The sequence below is a fragment of the Homalodisca vitripennis genome, unplaced genomic scaffold (assembly GCF_021130785.1).
Source record: "Homalodisca vitripennis isolate AUS2020 unplaced genomic scaffold, UT_GWSS_2.1 ScUCBcl_120;HRSCAF=1255, whole genome shotgun sequence".
In the NCBI taxonomy this organism is placed as follows: domain Eukaryota; kingdom Metazoa; phylum Arthropoda; class Insecta; order Hemiptera; family Cicadellidae; genus Homalodisca; species Homalodisca vitripennis.
In genome coordinates, this window is record NW_025776261.1 from 167,177 (window position 1) to 188,095 (window position 20,919).

General features: G+C 36.6%; 1 protein-coding gene across 1 annotated transcript; it reads right to left on the reverse strand.

The window, feature by feature from the left end:
• Positions 1-5,228: 5,228 nt before the first annotated feature.
• On the reverse strand, positions 5,229-19,861 carry LOC124370384 (jerky protein homolog-like). The gene is made up of 4 exons (XM_046828669.1): positions 19,391-19,861; positions 18,809-19,195; positions 10,322-10,495; positions 5,229-5,297 (listed from the first exon to the last, which is right to left on the reverse strand). Exons 1-4 carry the CDS (start codon positions 19,859-19,861, stop codon positions 5,229-5,231), a joined length of 1,101 nt encoding a protein of 366 aa, XP_046684625.1.
• Positions 19,862-20,919: the final 1,058 nt, after the last annotated feature.

The window sequence follows — 20,919 nt, forward strand, 5'->3', positions numbered from 1 at the left end:
AAAAATTTCAAAGGCTGGTTACACCACCTGGAATTGCAAACGGTGTAGCGTGCTCCCTATCACAAATCAAAATGAGCATCATCTTAACAAAGAAGACATTCTACAGGATCAAGTATATGATACATCATATACCATTGTGGGCCATTCCACGCCAAATCATCCAGCCAAAAGTAGAATTGACACCCAAGGTTCTCTGATTTCAATAAAAGTTTACATAGATAATATATACATATAAATAAGAAGAAATCCAAAATTGTAGCTTATTCTAACAAAGGGTTTCAGAGATACGGCCATTTGAAGTTTTATGCTAATTCAGTTTCCAAGGCCCATTTTGCCGCCAAGTAAGCGTACACGTATTCTCGTCTTTCCATGTAGAATGGACAATTATGAAGCTAGAGGCTTCAAATTTTACTCATATGTTCAAAACTTAATGCAGAATCATATAATACTATTAAAATGGGATTTATTATCTTCTATCACCATAAAAATAATTCATAAACACAAATAATTTGATTTTTCTGAAATCGGAACATTAAGTTACAAAAAGAGTTGTAGCAAAAATCTCTCTCCACCTACCCTTATAAAAGTATATATCACTGGAAAGAGGATAGAATCATCTTTCAAATGGTATAATAATATGAGTGGGGTTTTGAGTATTAACATTTTTATCATATATAAAAGTCAAAAATTAAATTTTAAGACACTAAAATGTGATTGTATACAAAATATTTATGTGATGAAGAAAAAATAAATTCTAAGGTGTAAAAATGTATTATATTTGTTTGAAAATATCTGAAAATATATGAAGGTGAAATAAAATATTGTGTTCTAAGTTTCTAAGTGTGTATAAATAAAAAAGAAAATTAAGTTTCTTTAAAAAATTTAGTACGTCAATGAATTAAAGTATTATTTTACACAAATAATTATTGGCCTAACTAAATTGGCCTACAATACTTTTACCTAAAACATGGCTAATTGTAACTTTACAAGCATTAAAATAATATTTTATACAACATTTAAAAGTTTAACATTCTGAATAAAAAAAAAACAACACTTTATTAACTATTAAAGGTCAAACATCAATATTACATTATATGCTAATTACTAATATTTTATAAACACAAACCACAATGGGTGACATCTAGACCAGTTCAAACCAGTGTTTGAAATTACTCTTGTGGAGACATGAAACATTCATTCAAGTCTCAACATGACTCAGTAAGTCACACTGCAAGCTATTGTCAGTATGTGAGGATCTGTGGTTCAGTTAACATTGGTGCTGTGTACTACATATTTTTGTGAATTGTCTATTTTAAATGAATGAATTAATTTATTTATTATAAATATGTAATTAATTGTGAAGTGTTTATTTTTATCATGGAAGAAATTGCTGGACCAAGTCAAGTGAGACCAAATTTAATTTGTACAGTAGGTAAACTTTCAGACTCTTCTTGTGAAAACTTTACTCTGACAAAAGATAAAAGTGTACATTTAATTTTTCAAAAGCTTTCAAGTGAAGAAGTAGAAACATTGAGTTGGCGGACAAATAATCAGTATCGTGAAAATGACACAATTTGTTCTCATCATTTTTGTTATTTTTTGAAATATTTTGAAAAAAGCCAAAAATCATGTTGTGACCCTTTTCAAAAACATGCTGTACCTTTGACAAAGAAAAAAGATTTAAGAGTAATTACCTTAGAAAAGGCGAAAGATGTTAGAGAACATAAAGACATAATTTTAGTCCCAGGAAAGCTTTTGTGCAGTAATTGTAGAAAGTTATTGAATGTAGAAAACAAAGGTTTAAATAATGATGAAACTGCATTTCATGAGAGTGATGAAGATATTGGCAAAGATCTTACGACTGCCAAAAGAGTAGTGGAAAAAGAAGTTCTAAATGAGTCTCTGTTAGGTTTAGATGTGACACCTCTGAAACTCCAGTCCTTATCTACTCATTAAAAAAAAAAATATGCCAGGAAAAAGTTAAAGCAGGCAAAATTACAAGTCAAGAAGAAACTATCTTTTGTCCTACAAGTAAATGATGATTCTTTAAACGAGTCTTCGAGTGATGGCGAAGAAAAATTTCATGATGAGGAAAAGAAAAAATCTGAAGATCTTGATTATTTAATGGATGCTATTAAGCAAAAGCTGAGGACCAATATAACCAGAAGGGAAAAAATACAATTACTAACAATTGCTCCTAAGTCATGGTCCCGCAGAAAAGTAGCTGAAAAACTGAATGTTTCAGAATACTTAGTACGAAAAGCTAGGGCTGTTTGTAATGAAAAGGGCATTTTGGCGATGCCAGAACCAAAAGAAGGTAGAAAACTACCTGAAGAGACAATTGAAGCAGTAAAACAGTTCTATGAAGATGATGAATTTTCTTATATATGTTTCCAGGAGCGAAAGACAGAGTTAGTGTACAAAAAAATACCTACATGCAAAAAAGACTACTTTTATGTAATTTAGAAGAACTGTTTATTGCATTCAAAGAAAAACATCCAAATTTAAAAATAGGATTTTCAAAATTTTGCTCTCTGAGGCCAAAATGGTGTGTACTGGCTGGTTCTCCAGGCACGCATTGCGTTTGTGTATGCCTATACCATCAAAATGTCGAGCTTTTGGCTAATGCCATAAATCAGCATGATAAAGAAGCCATACATATTATGATGGAAAAATTAGTCTGCAACAGACAGTCCAGAAATTGTATGCTGAAACGTTGTGATGAATGTCCAAAAACAAACGAGCCATTAAGACAATACTTGGAGGATATTTTAGAAGATTTTGATGATGAGGAAGAAATCAAATTCTCACAGTGGATAAGTGATGGTCACATGAAGCTGCAGACAATGCTTCTTCCACGCCAAGAGTTTATTGGCTTTGTAATTGATAAAATTGAATCACTCATTCCACATTCTTTCATAACTAAATCACAAAACACCTATATGAGGGAAAGGAAGGAGAATTTACAATATGATGTAGACTTAGTCCTAATAGACTTCGCTGAAAATTACAATTTTGTCCTACAAAATGAAGTGCAATCCTATCATTGGAGTCATTTAAGTTGTTCAATTCATCCTGTTGTTGTTTACTCAAGAAGCGAGGGTGAAACAACAAAAGAATCCTCTTTGTGTTTTATTTCCGATGATTTGAAACATGATGTACCATTCGTCTATTCCGTTCAAGAAAAAACCGTTGAGTACATTAAGTCCAACTTTCCTAACGTAACCAAAATTGAATACCTAACAGATGGTTGCAGTGCCCAATATAAAAATTACAAGTCAATGTTAAATTTGTGTTACCATAAAGAAGATTTTGGGCTAGAAGCAAGTTGGTCATTCCATGCAACAAGTCACGGAAAAACTGTTTGTGATGGGATCGGAGGAACAGTTAAGAGGACTGTAACAAAGAAAAACTTACAAAGTGCCAGAGATTCAGACCAAATCATAAATGCTGAAGAAATGTACTCATTTTGTGAAAATCAGTTCTCGAAAATTAGTTTTTTTTTTTTTTTGAAAGAGAACGATATTGAAAACAAAAGAAAGTCTCTTGAAACCCGTTTTGAATGTTGTGAAACTATTAAGGGAACAAGAAGTTTTCACTTCTTTCAGCCAGCAACTAGTGAAGTAATTACAGCGAAGCGACTAAGCTCAGACACTGATGTCTGTTTAAAACAAAACATATTCAAGAACACTTTGCCAACTCTAGAGCCTAATATTCATTCTTTTGTAGCATGTGTCTATGAAAATAATTGGTGGATAGGAATGATCCAGTGTTTTAATGAAGTTGAAGGAGATTATGATGTAAAATTTATGCACCCTCATGAACCTAGTGAAACTTTTTTTTGGCCCCAAAAAGAAGATCAGTGCCCTGTTCCAGCAGCTCATCTGTTATGCATTGTTAATCCACCTGAAACAACCTCTCTTGGACGTTCGTACAAAATTGATTCTGTATCTCGGAAAGAAATAGACAAAGCGTGGAATATTTTCAGTTTGTAATTAGAGTGCAATGTGTGTGTGAGAAAGAAAAATGTAGTTTTGATGGACCAACATAATCAATTCAGTATAAATGATTTTTATTTTTTTTAACATGAAAATGTACATACCTGTTGAAATATTATCAAGTAAGTACTGAATATAAGTTGTGTACTCATTATAAGTGACTTAATTGTTTTAAAAAAACTTAACTGTGACTTATTCTGCAACAACATTTGATTTAACATATTTAATTTTATGTAAAATGGCCTCTTTCAAAACAATTTTTCATAGGTATTTTTAATATTTGGCTATATTTTGTGTTTTAATAGAGTAAAATTTTATTTTTTACTTAGACGTGTAATAAAAATGGTAATACACAAAACCCCACTCATATTATTATACCATTTGAAAGATAATTTTATCCTCTTTCCAGTGATATATACTTTTATAGGGGTAGGTGGAGAGAGATTTTTGCTACAAAACTTTTTGTAACTTGATGTTCCGATTTCAGAAAAATCCAATTATTTGTGTTTCGGAATTATTTTTATGGTGATAGTAGATAACAAATCTCATTTTAATAGTATATTATGATTCTGCATTAAGTTTTGAACATATGAGTAAAATTTGAAGCCTCTAGCTTCATAATTGTCCATTCTACATGGAAAGACGAGAATACGTGTACGCTTACTTGGCGGCAAAATGGGCCTTGGAAACTGAATTAGCATAAAACTTCAAATGGCCGTATCTCTGAAACCCTTTGTTAGAATAAGCTACAATTTTGGATTTCTTCTTATTTATATGTATATATTATCTATGTAAACTTTTATTGGAATCAGAGAACCTTGGGTGTCAATTCTACTTTTGGCTGGATGATTTGGCGTGGAATGGCCCACAATGGGATATGATGTATCATATACTTGATCCTGTAGAATGTCTTCTTTGTTAAGATGATGCTCATTTTGATTTGTGATAGGGAGCACGCTACACCGTTTGCCTGTCCATTCCACATAGAAATACGAGAATACGTGTACGCTCACTTGGCGGCAAAATGGGTCTCGGGAACTGAATTAGCTAATAAATTTAAAAATTCATATGTCTGGAACCATTTGTCAGAACCAACTGAAATTTTGGATTTTATCCTATCTAAATGCCTACATTATGTGTACAAAATTTCATTAAAATCTGTGACGGGTGGGTGTCGACCCCTGGATGACTTGGTGTGGAATGGCCCTTACAGTGGGAAAAATTCAAAATTTAGAGAATTCCGATGAGGTTGACCTTAATCTGTCTCTGACTCTTGCGGCTGAAGCAGGAAATGCCCTTCTGCAAGAGAATCTACAATTAAAAGCAGAAAAGGCCCAACTCCTTGAAAAGTGCACAAGACTCGAGGCAAAGTTGGCAGATACTACAGAAGTATTAGAGGAAGTGGACCAAATTAAGGAAAAATGTCAAAGTAAAGTTGAGAATCTGCACCAAGAACTGGCAAACTTGCAAAACCAACTAGACAGAGAAAAACAAAATCAAACTCAACTACATCAGTTCTTTGAATAACACGACATTAATCAACGTAAAATCATTGATAGCTATGAGATCAAGATTGCCATCCTAGCTAACACCATAAAATTACTCAGTACCAAGCTAGAATCAATGACAAACAACACAGAAATCCACCAAGTCCCACACAGAGATGTCGATACACAAACAAGTCCACCCACTAGAGACGTTACCTTGCCACTGACAATCACTTGTAAACCGACTGACGATCAACCAAGCAACCATTCCCTAATACAGGATATGACCTATCTAAAAGCCCGACAAGATCAAGTTTAGAACTCTATTAAAATACTACAGAACCAGTTGCAGAATCATGCAGATGGACTCCAGCCCAGGCCAGCAAAGCACATACCCTCTAACAAAATTAAATCACAACTCCAAACAACCACTTCAGTGTTTCCCTACAAGTTGCTAAAAATAGAGTGTGTAAGCAAAACAAAAAAGCTGCTCACATACCAGCAGTTAGTCCCCACCATATAGAGCCAACCGAGACTACACCAGTGTCTTCTGCAGAAAATGTCCGGAAAATGTCTAAAAACCCACCTTTGAACTCAAAGCAAAGGGCCAAGGATGAGACCTGTGAGCTCTTCTCTAAACACATTGTGTTTTTCAAGAACCACATGGTCAAGCACTATGGCTACTTGAGTTCACCTGCTTCATTACCACACCTTAAAGATCCAGATCAACCATCCCTCACCTCAGTCGAACTGACACCTCCAACAACGTACTCTACCACAAATGACCTGCTACTACACCCAAAACATTTTTTAGACCACGACTTAATAAACAGCAAATTAAAGTAGCTAGGTCCCAGGCCACTACTTCAAAAACCAGAACAACTCCCATCACCATCTTCCACCAGAATGTTCAAGGCTTAAGAAAAAAGATAGAAAGAATAAATCACTTAATGAGTGACCTCGAACCTACTTTTCTGGTACTTACTGAGCATGGACTGAGCACAGAGGAGTTATTACTTACTAAAATCAGTGGCTATAATCTAATAACACACTTCAGTCGAAAAGAACACAGATCGGGGGGAGTTGCAATATACATCCAAGAATTTGCTAATACAGAGGTAGAAGAAGTAAATATCTCAAACCAAAGCATAGAGTTGATCATGGAAACGGCATTAGTAAAAATAAAAATAAAACACTTTACTTACTGGGTATTTACCGCTCTCCAGGAGGACAGCCCAGACTGGCTGTTGATGTTTTATCTGAAATACTTGCCTCTTTTCAAGCAGAAGGCAAAGTCCTTGTTTTAATGGGTGACATTAATGTAGATAGGTTGACTGAAAATGCAGACAACATATACCTCGAAAATGAACTACAGACCTTTGGAGCAAGACGACTACCACTTCCAGCGACAAGAATCACCAACTACTCACAAACATCTATAGACTGTATTTGTACCAATATACAGGAGGATTTCATTGAATTTACAGTAGTTGAAGCTGGAATAGCAGATCACACAGGCCAAACATGCACTGTCACAATAGAAAAAGATGTACCTTTTATAAAAGAAACTACACAAAAAAGAATTTTTTTCCAGAAAAAACCTAGACAGCCTAAAAGATGAACTCTCCAAAGAAAACTGGGGCAGAGTTCATAGTGCTCCTGATGCTGAAGAAGCATACAATGCCTTTCTTACAACTGTAAGACTAAAATTGGATCATACATGCCCCTGTAAAAAGGTAAGAGCAAAGCGGAAAGGACAGAAAACCATTCAATATGATGAAGAAGCCAAAATACTAAAACAAGATTTTCTCGCCGCTCTACACAGATACCAGATCACTGGAAGTGAAAACGACAAAAAATCAATGTTAGACAGAAAGAAAAACTATGATCTGAAGCTAAGAAATCTAAAGCGAAACACTGTAGCAGAGTACATTACAAGTGCTGATAATAAGTCTAAGGCTATCTAAGGGAAGTAATTAACACAGAAAAACAATGTAAACAGAGGGAGGAACCAAATCTGCAACTAGAGATAGACGGAAACCTCGTAGTTCAGAGCCCTGCGGACATCGTTGAACAATTGAACAAATACTTTGTTGAAATAGCAGATGCAACTTTAGAAAGAAATAGAAACCAATTTAAAAATAAAACAATAACACATCCAATGATCCTACCACCTAGTAATATCCAGCCATTAATTCTAACACCTACAACAACTGAAGAAGTTTGAAAAACAGTAGCCTCATTAAAATCCAAGTTCTCAAGTGGAGTGGATGAGATTCCATCAAAAGCTGTAAAGCACTGTGCCAAACAACTAGCAGCTCCTCTTGTCAGTATAATAAACAAATCTTTCAATGTAGGTCAGTTTCCTTCTGCTCTAAAGATAGCTAAAATATACCCAAAACACAAAAAAGGCTCATACACTAAACAGGAAAACTACCGACCTATTTCATTAATCTCAACCTTTTCAAAAATAATAGAGAAGATCACACTTTCAAGAATGATGGCCCACCTGGAAAGATATGATCTAATTGCGAAAAACCAGCATGGATTTCTCAAAGGCAGGTCTACGAACACAGCTCTATCCACCTTAATTGAGCACACTATTGACCATCTGGAGGCTCGCAGGTACGTTTCAGCAGTACTGCTAGATTATAGCAAAGCTTTTGACTGCCTAGGTCATGACCTTATTCTGAAAAAACTGTCAACGCTGGGAGTAGAGGGAGTGGCTAGGGAGTGGGTGGTCAGTTACTTGAAGGGCCGCAGTCAATTAGTTGAAATTCAACAAAACATAAATGGAAAAAGATGTACATATCGATCCAAACAGCTCCCAGTCACCAGAGGAGTGCCCCAAGGCTCAGTGCTGGGACCCTTCTTATTCATTCTGTTTACAAATGACTTTTCCAGCTTCATCAGTAAGGAAAATGTTGAACCTATAATGTATGCAGATGATTCAACTCTTCTGTTTACACATAACACTCCACAAGGATTACACTCAGATATCCTATCATCAACAGATAAAGCACTTCAATACTGTCTTCAAAATGATTTGGCCATCAACCCCTTAAAAACAACACAGATAAATTTTAGCAGAAAACGGGAGCAACTCCCAGAAATTCCAGAAATTATAGTGGAAAAAACTATAAACTTCTAGGTCTAACAATTTATGCGGAACTTTCTTGGAACGATCACATACACAACTTGTCTAAAAAGGTTTCGTCTGGAATTTATGTGGTGAAGAGAATGATGTGGATAGGAGGTCTAGAAACGGGTAAAACAACATATTATGCTGTGATTGAGTCACATATAAGGTATGGATTGATCTCATGGGGAGGAACATCTGAAGGAAATCCTAGTTCTCCAGAAAAAGGCTGTCAGGGCACTCGTAGAACTAAACTACAATGATAGCTGCAGGGAAGCTTTTAAATCCCTAAAGCTTCTAACTGCTCCAGCACTCTACATCCATGCCGTAGTCATGTATGCAAAGGAACTAGACCTTCCTAGGAATGAGGATTTTCACTCCTATTATACTAGAAGAGCAAACGACTACAGTCATCCTCAGGGCCCGATTAACCAGTAGGCTAAGTAGGCTGCAGCCTAGGGCGCGAGACCGGTGACGATTTTAGGGGGGGCGTTTCGGAGTTCAACATGAAGTGCTTTTTATATGTAGTAAATAAAATGGTATGGTCTAAAACTTCACTATAACATTTTTGTACATTATTTACACATCCACCTAGACCTTAGATTTACTCCATTTACTTAACACATTGACGGACGTGAATGCTATAGCAGTCATGATGAGTGACTGCTTTTACGCCACTTCAAATCCTTGACTACCTCAAAGTGCGTGACTGCTATAGCAGTCATAGCCTATGAGGGTCCCTAGAGAGACACTTTGATATCTCGTTAAGTTCCTTGACCTACAGATATAAAATCGATATGTCTAGTCTACTTGTAACATGGAGGTTTGCATGGAAACGAAGAAAATTAGGACTGCTATAGCAGTCATGACCCTGCACATCAAAATTTATTAAATAGGTCAGGACTGCTATAGCAGTCATCACGTTTTTCAATATAAACAATAAAATTTATTGTAAAAGTTTTAAGAAATAATTGATACAAATAAGTCAATATAACCCTGAAAATAAGTATAAAGAACAGTATAAAAATTGCACACGTCTTACAATAGTGTGGGGATCAGTAGAAAACGTATTTCTTAACCGGGAAAACCCAATTTTGACCTCCTAATAAACTAAGTCCAAGAAATTTCTTCAACTCATCAGTAGTAACTGCTTTAAAATTCCTCATTCTTCGACCTTTTTGCGTGTGGACGAGAACGACAATCCATCAAAATACCATAGTTTATTTATTGATTGACAAATCATGTTCATAATCAACATCAGTTTGTTAAAAACATAATAAGGAGTTGCATTTTCAGGTAATTGTAATTTTAATACCGGTAGAGCTATTGTTAAATTCAAAAACTGGAATAGGTTTTGTGTCATTAGACCAAACCAAAGGTGGAGCTTGGGTGGTTTTTGAGGTAGATGGTTTGGTTTAAATTTAAAACTAACTCCTCCTCTGAGGATTGCTCAATTTCCTCACTATTATTACTTTCTACATCGGATGGAATATAGTTTTGGATCCTCATCCGTATCGTCAGCCTCACTAGAGCTATCAAAAAAAAAAGGTTGTTTTACTTGAAACATCCGACTCCGTAAAGTATTCATTTTCAGACTCTTTAGATAAAACATTGGAACTAAGGATATTTAGACCTACAGCCTCAATATTGTGATCACTTACGGCACTAGTATGTGTGTTGCTTTCAGCCTCACTTACTTGTTCGAAATCACATTCACTTGGTAATTGTACAAAGTTGGTTGTAGGATCTATATCACTTTCACTTGCTAATTCTACAGGGTCAGTTTTAGGATCTTCATCACTTTTACTCGGTAAATCTAAAATTTCTGTTACTATTTTAATTAAATCTTCACTATTGTAATCATTTTCTACCTGCAGTAGAATGCACACTATCACTCAAAACAGGTTGACAGTGATTGGACAGCTCGCATTATGAAAGAGCAGGTCACTACTTGTAAACAACTGGTTGACAAGGGCTACCAACTGTGGAAAGGGTTTGCCCAAAATTCCAAGTGAATATATAAATTAAATAAGACCTACTTGATGATCACTCAACGTTTTTGTGATAATTGAGAAATGAATTAGTTTAGTTCCTATTAATTTTTTAATTATGACTGCTATAGCAGTCATGACCCTAAACATCACTTGTGTATTTTGACTGCTATATAGCAGTCACGGCTATATACAGTAACGTAGTCATGACTGCTATAGCAGGCACGTCACCTAATACAATTTATAACAATCGCTATTGTCCATCAATGTGTTAAAAATAACTATTAAGTAGAAAAAGAAATTAATTAATAGCGATTAGTGACAACGCATAGTAATTATCGTAACGGTAGGGAAACTAAAAGGGAAATTTTGCTTCGCGCGAGGGGCGCCGCCGGCCGCCGCCCTTCGCCGTTTGCAACACTGACGCTCTCTGACAGATAGAGACAGAGTGTAAGCTGCAGCTGCAGTCAGTCGTCTCCTCGTCTGCACTTTTTGTTTTAGGCCTATGGCCTATGAATTATTTGGGACTTTCGTTGTGATTAATTGGTGTCATTGCTCGTTATTATAAACACTGACATTTATTCGTAAGTCGAGTAGAGTGTTTGATACTGAAATATTAGAAGAAGCAGTGGTTTGCTTGTTTTACATATGTAGGCTACATTATGAGTAAAAAAACCAAGTGGTTCCGAATACCGTAAACGGGCCCGGTAGCGTAAACGAACGGGAAAGTGCTCTTCTAAATAAAATTCATAGACTAGACGATTTTTTTCAATAAACCCGTAACTCCCAGTTGTTCTGCTGAGACATTGCCGGTCGTCACGGGAACTGACCGAAACGTTGTGAGTGAGGGACAGCGGTGTTATAGTGGAAGTGGAAGTGATTCAGCAGCCTGCCAGTGCCACTGCTACCGATGTCTCAGACACCACAACGGAAATTGCACCTGTACACGTCCCCTTCACCACCATCAACCGAGCAAATAGCAGAATTTGGGACATCAGTTGCAAGATTGTGTACCAGCAAATAAAGAGGTAACCGATTCAAAAAATCTTGATGATCCCGCTTTATGGCTGGTAAATGAGGCATTGCGTGAATACTTTGCAGTGCACAGCATCAATCAAAATGACAGTGGGATTTTTTCCCAATCAAAGCGGCAGTATTCTGACCAAAACCGTTATTTGAACAAAGCTTGTTTTTTCAAAAAACTTGTAAATGGAGAGATTGTAAAAAGAACTCATTTAGTTTAATCCAAATCAACTGGCTATGTATACTGTGCTCCTTGTAAGCTCTATGGGGGGACGACTGCCTTAGCTACATGCGGCTTTAATGATTGGAAAAATTCACACACAAAATTCAAGAACATGATAATAGTCTAGAGCACAGAGAATGTGTGGAACAAATATTTGACCCGGATGAATGCACCTCAGAGAATTGATGCAAAACTACTTGAGCAGCATCAAGTAGAAGTGAAGTATTGGAGAGATGTATTGTCAAGAGTTGTTGAAGTAGTTAAGTATTTAACTTCTCGAGGGCTTCCGTTTTATGGTGAAAATGAAATTTTGGGGTCAACCAGTAATGGTAATTTCCTTGGCTGTATCGAGCTTTTGTGCAAGTTTTGATCCTTTCATGGCTGACCATGTTGCTCGTTTCGGAAATAAAGGTAAAGGAGTGCCCTCATACTTATCTTCCACGATCGTTAAACGAGTTTATTACTCTGTTAGCTGACAATGTTAAATCCAAAATCGCGTCAGATATCAAGAATTCTAAGTATTTTTCGATTATTGTCGACTCTACTCCAGATGTTTTCCAATGTGGATCAATTGACTTTTGTCATTCGTTTTGTACCACCTGACGGGTCACCTAATGAGCGGTTCATAACGTTCATCCAAATTGTGGCCATAAAGGGGAAGATATGGAGAAGGCTGTGATAAATACTCTTGAAAAGTTTGAACTTAAATATCAGTGACTGTAGAGGTCAGAGTTACGACAATGCAAGTAACATGTCTGGGTGTTACAAGGGGCTTCAAAATCGAATCAAAGAGCAAAATCCTCTTGCTCACTACGTTCCTTGCGCAGCTCATTCGTTACAGCTAGTAGGTTCGAACCGCTGCAGAAAGTAGTAGTAGTTCTGTTGAATATTTTGCTCTGGCACAGCAAATGTAACAACTTTTTCCATTCATCTACACACAGATGGGAAATTCTCTTGTCGCAATATGACAAAGAATGTTTGACAGTCAAGACCCTTTCGAAAACTCGCTGGAGTGCAAGAGCAGATGCCAGTAAAGCCATGCACAAGTCATATAAACAAATAATCGCAGCGTTACAAGACACATCACTTCAAACGAAAGAAAATAAAAAAGACGTACGACTTGAAGCCAAACAACTGATAGAGAAGCTCCAGTCCTTTGGAAATGACCATGATGATTTGTTTTTTGGAATAAAGTACTCATGAAGTTTCATGACATCAGTGTACGACTTCAATCTGAAGATGGAGACTTAGATCAGACAGCACTTTCGTACGAGCTCCTAGAGTCTTTTCTAAGTTCATTAAAGAATGAGGAACAATTTTCTAACTTTGAAAGTGAGGCAAAGCTTATGTGCAATTCTCAAGAGTACAAACAAGACAATACAAGGAAAAAGAAACCAAAAATCCCTTTTGGAGAAAGCAAAGAGGGGCACACTGAGTTTGATGGGCGGAAATCACTCCTGATAAATTGTTTACTACAAAGCAATTGATACACTCCTAGGGCAACTAACAAGGAGAAAATCAATTTATGTCACACTACGAGACTCCTTCAACTTTTTATGGAATTTGAATAAAAATTGAGAGTTCAATCTTGAAGGAAAAGGCAACAAAGCTAATGAATGAATATTCAACAGACCTAGATGATTCATTTCCAGATGAGTGTTTGTATCTTCAAAAATTTTTAAAAGATGATAATACATTCTATGAAGAGGAAAATGTACTGTCAGACAGAATGGAGGAAAAGAAGAAAGTCAAACCGACCGGGACTAAAGCCTACAGGCTATTGAAACATGTAAAAACCCTAAAACTTGAATCTCTTTTTCCGAACGTGGAAGTGGCATTGCGGATCTTCTTGAGCATGGCGGTGTCTAATTGCAGCGGAGAAAGATCCTTTCTGCTCTTACTCGAGTCAAGAATTATTTGAGGTCGACTCTACGGCAAGAAAAACTCCAGGCACTCGCTCTCTTATTTATAGAAAGTGACTATGTACAGCTCGTTCCGTTTGATGACTTGATCGATGCGTTTGCCTCATCAAAAGCACGGAAGAAAGACTTTGTTTAATCAGGGAATATATCGTCATGAGAAAATAAAAAGTTCTTTTGTTAACAGTAGGCCTAATAATTTTATAGTTCTAGCTCATTGTTTGTTATTGTGATTAAATGTTCAAGTCACCAAGTTGTATACCAAAGTCTAATGTCATTTCTATGTAACATAATGTACTTGAATAAACCAGAGAAAGTTGATGACCAATTTGACCATGTTCATTGATTTATTATAAATCCTTTTCAGTGATTTTACAGTTAAAACGCTAATTAAACAGGCTATACGTAGCTACTAAGCTTTTCTTATTAAAATGGACAACAATAAAATCTCCATTATTATGGCAGCATTTATACTGAAGTAAGAGATAAAAATTCACATAATTTTAACAGCCTTAAAATTACAGTATGCATTTTAATTTATTTTGAAAAAAATAAGCCTACAGATTTTTTGAAAGTAACATTACAAAGTGCTGAACTTTGAATTTTGTGACTATTTAATGATAGTAATCTACAAAAAATGTATAAGAGATTAAAAACTCATGTAAGGTTTGGCTGTAGCTAGGACACATTTTTGTATGTCCTACAAAACCAGTGGTAAAATAAGAACCCTTGATTCTCTTTAAAGAATGTTTACCTACAAGTCTACAACAATAGACCATATTCCATTTTAAAGATACAAATAAATGCTCAGCAGTAAGCATCCTTTCCCTTTGCAAGTTTGCACTTTCTATAATTTTGCTGTTTTTGTTCGTTTGTTTGTGTGTTTTTAGAAATAACAGCAAACAGCATAGTTCTTTTAACCGTTGAATTTTGAACATATTACATAGTAGTTTATACATACATGTATCATTAGACCTTTGAACAATAATTAAAGTTTATAGTTAGTTTGCTGAATGTTGTTCTTTTCCTAAAGTTTAATACTCTAAATGGTCTCTCTCTGTAATGGTCTTTAAATTTAAGTAAGTTGAAATTTTATTACAAAAATATAATATGGCCGCTATACAGCAGAACACTGTGAACACTTTTTTATTATTGAAAATTGACAGAGGGAAGCCGGCCGGAAACCGTTGGGGGGGGGGGGGCGCGAAGTACAAGATAGCCTACGGGCGCCAAAAACCTTAATCGGGCCCTGGTCATCCTGCCCATCACACAACCCAATACAGCAAGAAACCCTCATATATTGGTCGCAAAATTATCAACTCCCTTCCATTTTACCTGAAGACTACGCCAGTGAACAAACTAAAGAAAACACTCTGGGACTTTCTAGTGGAACGACCAGTGTACTTAATCAAGGAATTTTTAGATCAACTGGGACGCAACACTACCTGAACAAAATCTGAAAGTTTGTAAAGCAAGAAATTCATTTTTACTACTGTGACGCCATTATTGTATTTCTTAATGAAATTACAAATAAAGATATTTGTCTATTGTCTATTGTCTAATATTTCTGATTAGCCTATCTAAACTACCGAATTACATTATAGTTATTTAAAATTATAGTATGGTATCGGAACTGGCCAACAGAATTTAATTTATCTAAAATACTAAATAAGTATTCCCTATAGGGCTGAAGTATAATAAGTGGTCACCATCACAATCGAATTAATGATATTTCTGAATAGCCTATCTAAACTACTAAAATGACGATCTGAATTAGATTAAAGTTATTTAAAGGCTGAAGTATAATAAGCGGCCACCACCACAATTGAATTATTGATATTTCTCTGATTAGCCTATCTAAACTACCGAATTTCATTATAGTTATTTAAAATTACAGTATAGTATCGGAACTGGCTAACAGAATTTAATTTAAAACCAATTCCTACACTATTAACAATAGTTATTCACACATGCGATTTGTATGCTACTTAATTTGAACTTGTGACCAATTTTGACTACAGATTAAAAATGTAAATTACAACAAATTATTTAAAAAAAACTTAATTATCTAAATTGTTAATAATAGTTATTCACACATAGAAACACCACCTTTTGATTTGTATGCTACTTAGGTTATTTGAGGTTATGTGAACAATATACTCACTTCAATAAATTTGCAAAATGAGTTCAATAACTTCAATAAATAACTATAGTTTTTTATGCACTTCAAACATCTTCAATCTCTATTAATGTATCATTACAATTAACACTCACACAATAATTACGAAACAATGTTACAAAACAAGACACAAATTTGATACCAGCACACACAAACTGTCGGGAAAACCTGGAATTAATATAGAAAAACATTTATCGATGGCTTAAGAGTGAAAACATCGTATCTCCATTTTTTTCGTAAAATGACATTTTGGTGTTTCTGGTCTCTGGTTTTCATTCTTTACAAGTTACAGCTGTTTAAAAAAATCACATTGCACATTACTGCTGTCTATAGGCCAATTAAGAAACCACGTATATCAGTAGTCAGTCGAGTTTAGTGTGCAGAACCCGTATTTTCTGTGTGCATGTGGCGACTTTTGCATTGTTTTTTACCATTATTTTTCAAGTTGGAATTGTTTTCATACAATCAAAATATACTTCAAGGTAAGTACTACAGGTTTAAATTTCATTATCAAGAATTTTCGCTTGTCAACCTCTCTTAATTCATCATTGAAAAGCAGTGAATAATACAGTTTCTGAAATGAAAACCTCGTAAAAAATCAGGACTATAATCAATGACAATGATAACCTCGTAACAAAATATATGAGGTTTTCATTTTTTGTGATCAAATTTCCCAGTGCTCTTAACCTAAGACAACACAGAGATAACCATATATACGTGGTTTTCATGTTTATTTTTATTTTAATAACACAAAAAAATTACCTTATCTCCTATATATACAGCCGCATTTGTAACTCACTGATAGGGTATACGAAATTCTAACCCACTTCTAGAAGTGCTGGAAACACGAAATTTTGCACGGACGTAGCTTTTACCTTCAAACCTCCGGGAAAAGTCTGAAACCCGGATTTTTTTACTTTTAAACCCCTCAAAAAAATTCGCAAAGTTGCCATTTTTTGCCCTTGCAGGCTTTTCTTTGAAGCCCGATAGCGGGCGAACCGTTAAGCGGCCCATACACTAGACGTGCAAGCACGACGTGCCAAAATTGGACGAAACGTGCCAGTGTGTGGAGGTCTCCGTGCTAAGCACGCCGTGCATTGCATGGCACGATGGCAATCAAGATCGGTTTGATTTTCGGCGTGCCGTGGCACCTGCCGCCGTGCCATCCTGCAAGTGTGTGGACCAGTCCCGCGCTACGTGCTGAGAGTGGAGTGTCTTTTGAGGTTATTTTTCGTTCTCTCGCGGCAAATACTCTCCTATATTTATCACGTCGACTGCTGACACAAAAATTTTTTCGTGACAACTAACCGTTGTTCCGCCGTTATAGCTTTTCTCAGATTAGTGTCTTGTCTTTCGATGCGTGGCCTAACCTTTTCAACACATAACTAAATGTTTCGTCATCCATTCGCAAGTAGATCCTGTAATCATTTTTATGATTTTCACGTAAGTCTTTCAGTAGTCTCATATCAGAATACATTTCTCTCTCTTTTAACCAATTTTTCGTCCATAATTGTCTTTTTCTCTTCTTCACTTTGCTATCGTCATGAATCGCACCAATCAATAATACTGTTAACGCTTTATGTTTAGTAGTAAAATATAAGAGGCATAGTAGTAAAATATCACAGCACGACAATACTACACAATATCACAATACCACAACCAACTTCTAGCACGTCACGGGACTGACTAAACTGTCAGTGTGTGGGGCACAAAGTGCCATGCCAAGCACGGCGTGCCAGTATAAAAAACTGCACGGCGTGCAATGCACGTCTAGTGTATGGGCCGCTTTAGAGCTCGGATCTGAGAAAAAATCGTTAGTCGGGAATGGAGTGATCTACAAAAAAGGTCAAGTGGATTTTTGCTGTATCTCTATTGGTTTGGCCGCAAAACGCAATTATGTGTAAAGTTTTCGCAATTTTCACTTAATCATTTACCTTCCAGGCTCGGTAGCGGCCGAACCGTTGGCGCAGCTCGAAACAAATTTTCAATTGGATTTAGAAAACAGCGCGATCTACAAAAAAGGTCTAGTAACATTTTGCCCTATCCTCAATGGTTTGGCCGGAAAATGCATTTAAATGTGTCGCGTTTTTTTAAGTTTTACTTCAGAATTTTGTTTCTGGGTTCTATATCAGCAGAAACTTCAAAGTTAGGGTAATTAAAAAGCGGATTTTAATACAAAATAAGACGATCTACAAAAAAAGTTCAGTGACTTTCTGCCCTATCTCTATCGGTTTGGCCAATAAATGCTAATATTTTGTAATTTTGACGTGAAAATGTTTTTACTGGAGACGATATCGGTTGACCCGTTTATCCTAGCTTAAACTTCAACAATTTATTAAATAGCCATTAATAGGATCCACAAAAAAGGTTCAGTAACTTTTGGTTGTACAGTAGAGTCCCGCCGATCCGAACCCCGCCAATCCGAAAATCCGCCTAATCCGAACACGGCTAGGAGAAAATATAAAATTGCTAAAAAGGCAGGAAAATAAATTAAAACCAGTTATTATAGTAAAACGTAAGTTTTATTTCTCAAAGCATTTACTTACTGACATATAGAAACTGAAATTACATTTGAAACGTTAGATGATACATACATTGTACGGAATTTATACTGTTAATAACTGAAACATAGTACTGTACTGTACTGTATTTATAATGTACAAACCCCTACGCAAGGCTTAGCAAATAATTTGTACTTTAACTTGGACACAATAAGGGATAAAAACGTAAAACAAAACACTGCAAAACCCAACACTTTCTTAAGACCTAAAGTCAGTGATCTTCTTTGGACGCAACACACTAAAACGACTGGACGATGCAATGTTTCGCCAACGCCGAATGAACATTACGTCATTGGGAGTAGCAGCGGCATGTTGCTCGACGTAGCGTAGAGCGAGGTCAAAGGCACTTGCAGCTGCGCTGTGTGGAACAATATCGGTAGTTTGGGCGTCTCCCTCATCCTCACTGCTACATGAGTCATCAGCTGGGACTCCTTGCACCTGTGCCACGATGTCTTCGTCTGTGTACTCCTCGAAGCCTTTGTCATCTACAGCCGTCCACTCATCAACACACTCCTTCTCTACATTTTCGCATCCCGGTATTTTTTTTACAAGAGGAAGAAGTTCGCATTCATTTACCGGTGGAACAACCTCTTCAACAAACTGCAGATCAGGCCAAAGATTTTTCCAAGATTTCTGCAGAGCTCCTACGCTTGTGTTCTCCCAAGCCTCTGCCACCTAGAAAATTACATCTTTGATCGTGATTTTCTTAAGCTTTTGGAGAATTGTGAGGTCTTCATTTTCCTCAAGCAGGCTTCGGAGCAGCTTTTTCCGATAATTTTGCTTCAACGCTTGTAGAACTCCTTGGTCCATTGGTTGTATGATCGAAGCAACGTTCGGTGGTAGAAAAATGGCTTTTATATCACCAATAACCAGCTCTAAGTCATCCGGATGGGACGGAGCGTTATCTATGAGTAACAACGCTCTATCAGGCAGTCCATTTTCTTCATTGTAGGCTCTCACGTTGGGCACAAATTGTTTCTCAAACCATTCTTGAAACAAAGCACGATCCATCCAAGCTTTCTTTTGGTTTTTATAGTAAACCGGCAGAGCGTTCATATTCATGTTTTTAAAACATCGAGGTTTTTTGGATTTACCGATAACCATCAAAGGTATCTTATTGGTGGCGGAAGCGTTGCTGCATGCTAATACGGTTAGTCGTTGCATATCCATTTTAAATCCTGGAGCGGACTTTTCTTCTCTTGAAGCTAGGCTCTTTGTTGGCAACGCTTTGAAATTTAGCCCCGTTTCATCAGCGTTGTACACTTGCTGGGGTGAGTAGGAGGGTGTAATTTCTTTGAACTCCTGAAGATACTCTGCGGCTGCGTTGCTGTCTGCAGACATCTTTTCGCCAGTTACAGTCAGTTGCCTGATACCGTGCCTTTTTTTCCACCGATCTAAAAAACCGCAACTAGCCGAAAATGACGGATCGCCTCCCATAAGGATGTTTAGTAGAAGCGCCTTTTCTTTAATAAGAGGGCCGGTAATGGGAATGCCTTTTTGTCTCTCTTGAGAAAACCACAAGTAAAGTGCTTCATCGAGTTTGTCATACGATGACACAGTAGTAGTTTGACGTTTTTCTAGACTGTTTTCACTTGTAACAGAGCAAAATTGTTCGATTTTTGCCCGCTTCTTTTTCCAGTCACTGATCGTCGCTTTACCGACACCAAATTCAATTGAAAGTTGAGTAGCACTTTCACCATTGTCTAGTCTTTTGAGAACTTCGAGTTTTTCTTTTAACGTACACTAGTTGTGTTTACGTTTACTAGCCATAATGATATCGGATATACGCACAGAGCAGAGCAAAGAACAAACAAAACTGCAAACCACAAACTACAGAATACACAGTAAGAGCACGTGCTGCGCGTATGGAAGATTGCACTAAACTGTCGTCTCGCCACTCGTCACCGGGGTGGGTGGTGGAGGGGATAGGGGTGAGGTAGTGGCAGTCCAATAGTTTTGCGCGCCACACTGTTTCAAGGTCACCGACCAACTCGCCCCGCCCACCACAGACAGGTGGCTTCTACTAGATTCATTACGCACAAACAATGGCACTCAGTTTCGACCACGCGATGTTACCGTACAAAGACAGGAAGCTGTAATATTATTATTACGTTTAATACGTACTTACTATTGTTTATTGCATTTGATTATTGTATGCATTTAATTGTTTTAAAACCACGTCAATTGCACTTGAAAGTTGATAAATGGTACTATTTAACAAAAATCCGCCTAGTCCGAATTTCCCGTCAATCCGAACAAGGTTCGGTCCCAATTAGTTCGGATTGGCGGGACTCTACTGTATACCTTTTCGTAAGCCTGTTATGCGCTCTCAATGGCAAAATCTTTTTTGTGAATTGGCAATTTTAGGGGTTTTTTATTTTTTTTCCGAATAGAATTGG

Coding starts and splice junctions, on each gene's coding strand:
- LOC124370384 (XM_046828669.1), bottom strand. CDS start 19,861: ATGTCTGCAGACAGCAACGCAGCCGCAGAGTATCTTCAGGAGTTCAAA. Junction 19,196..19,390: donor ATCCGGATGACTTAGAGCTG/GTTATTGGTGAT, acceptor GTAATTTTCTAG/GTGGCAGAGGCTTGGGAGAA. Junction 10,496..18,808: donor CCGCTGCTACTCCCAATGAC/GTAATGTTCATT, acceptor ATTCTACTGCAG/GTAGAAAATGATTACAATAG.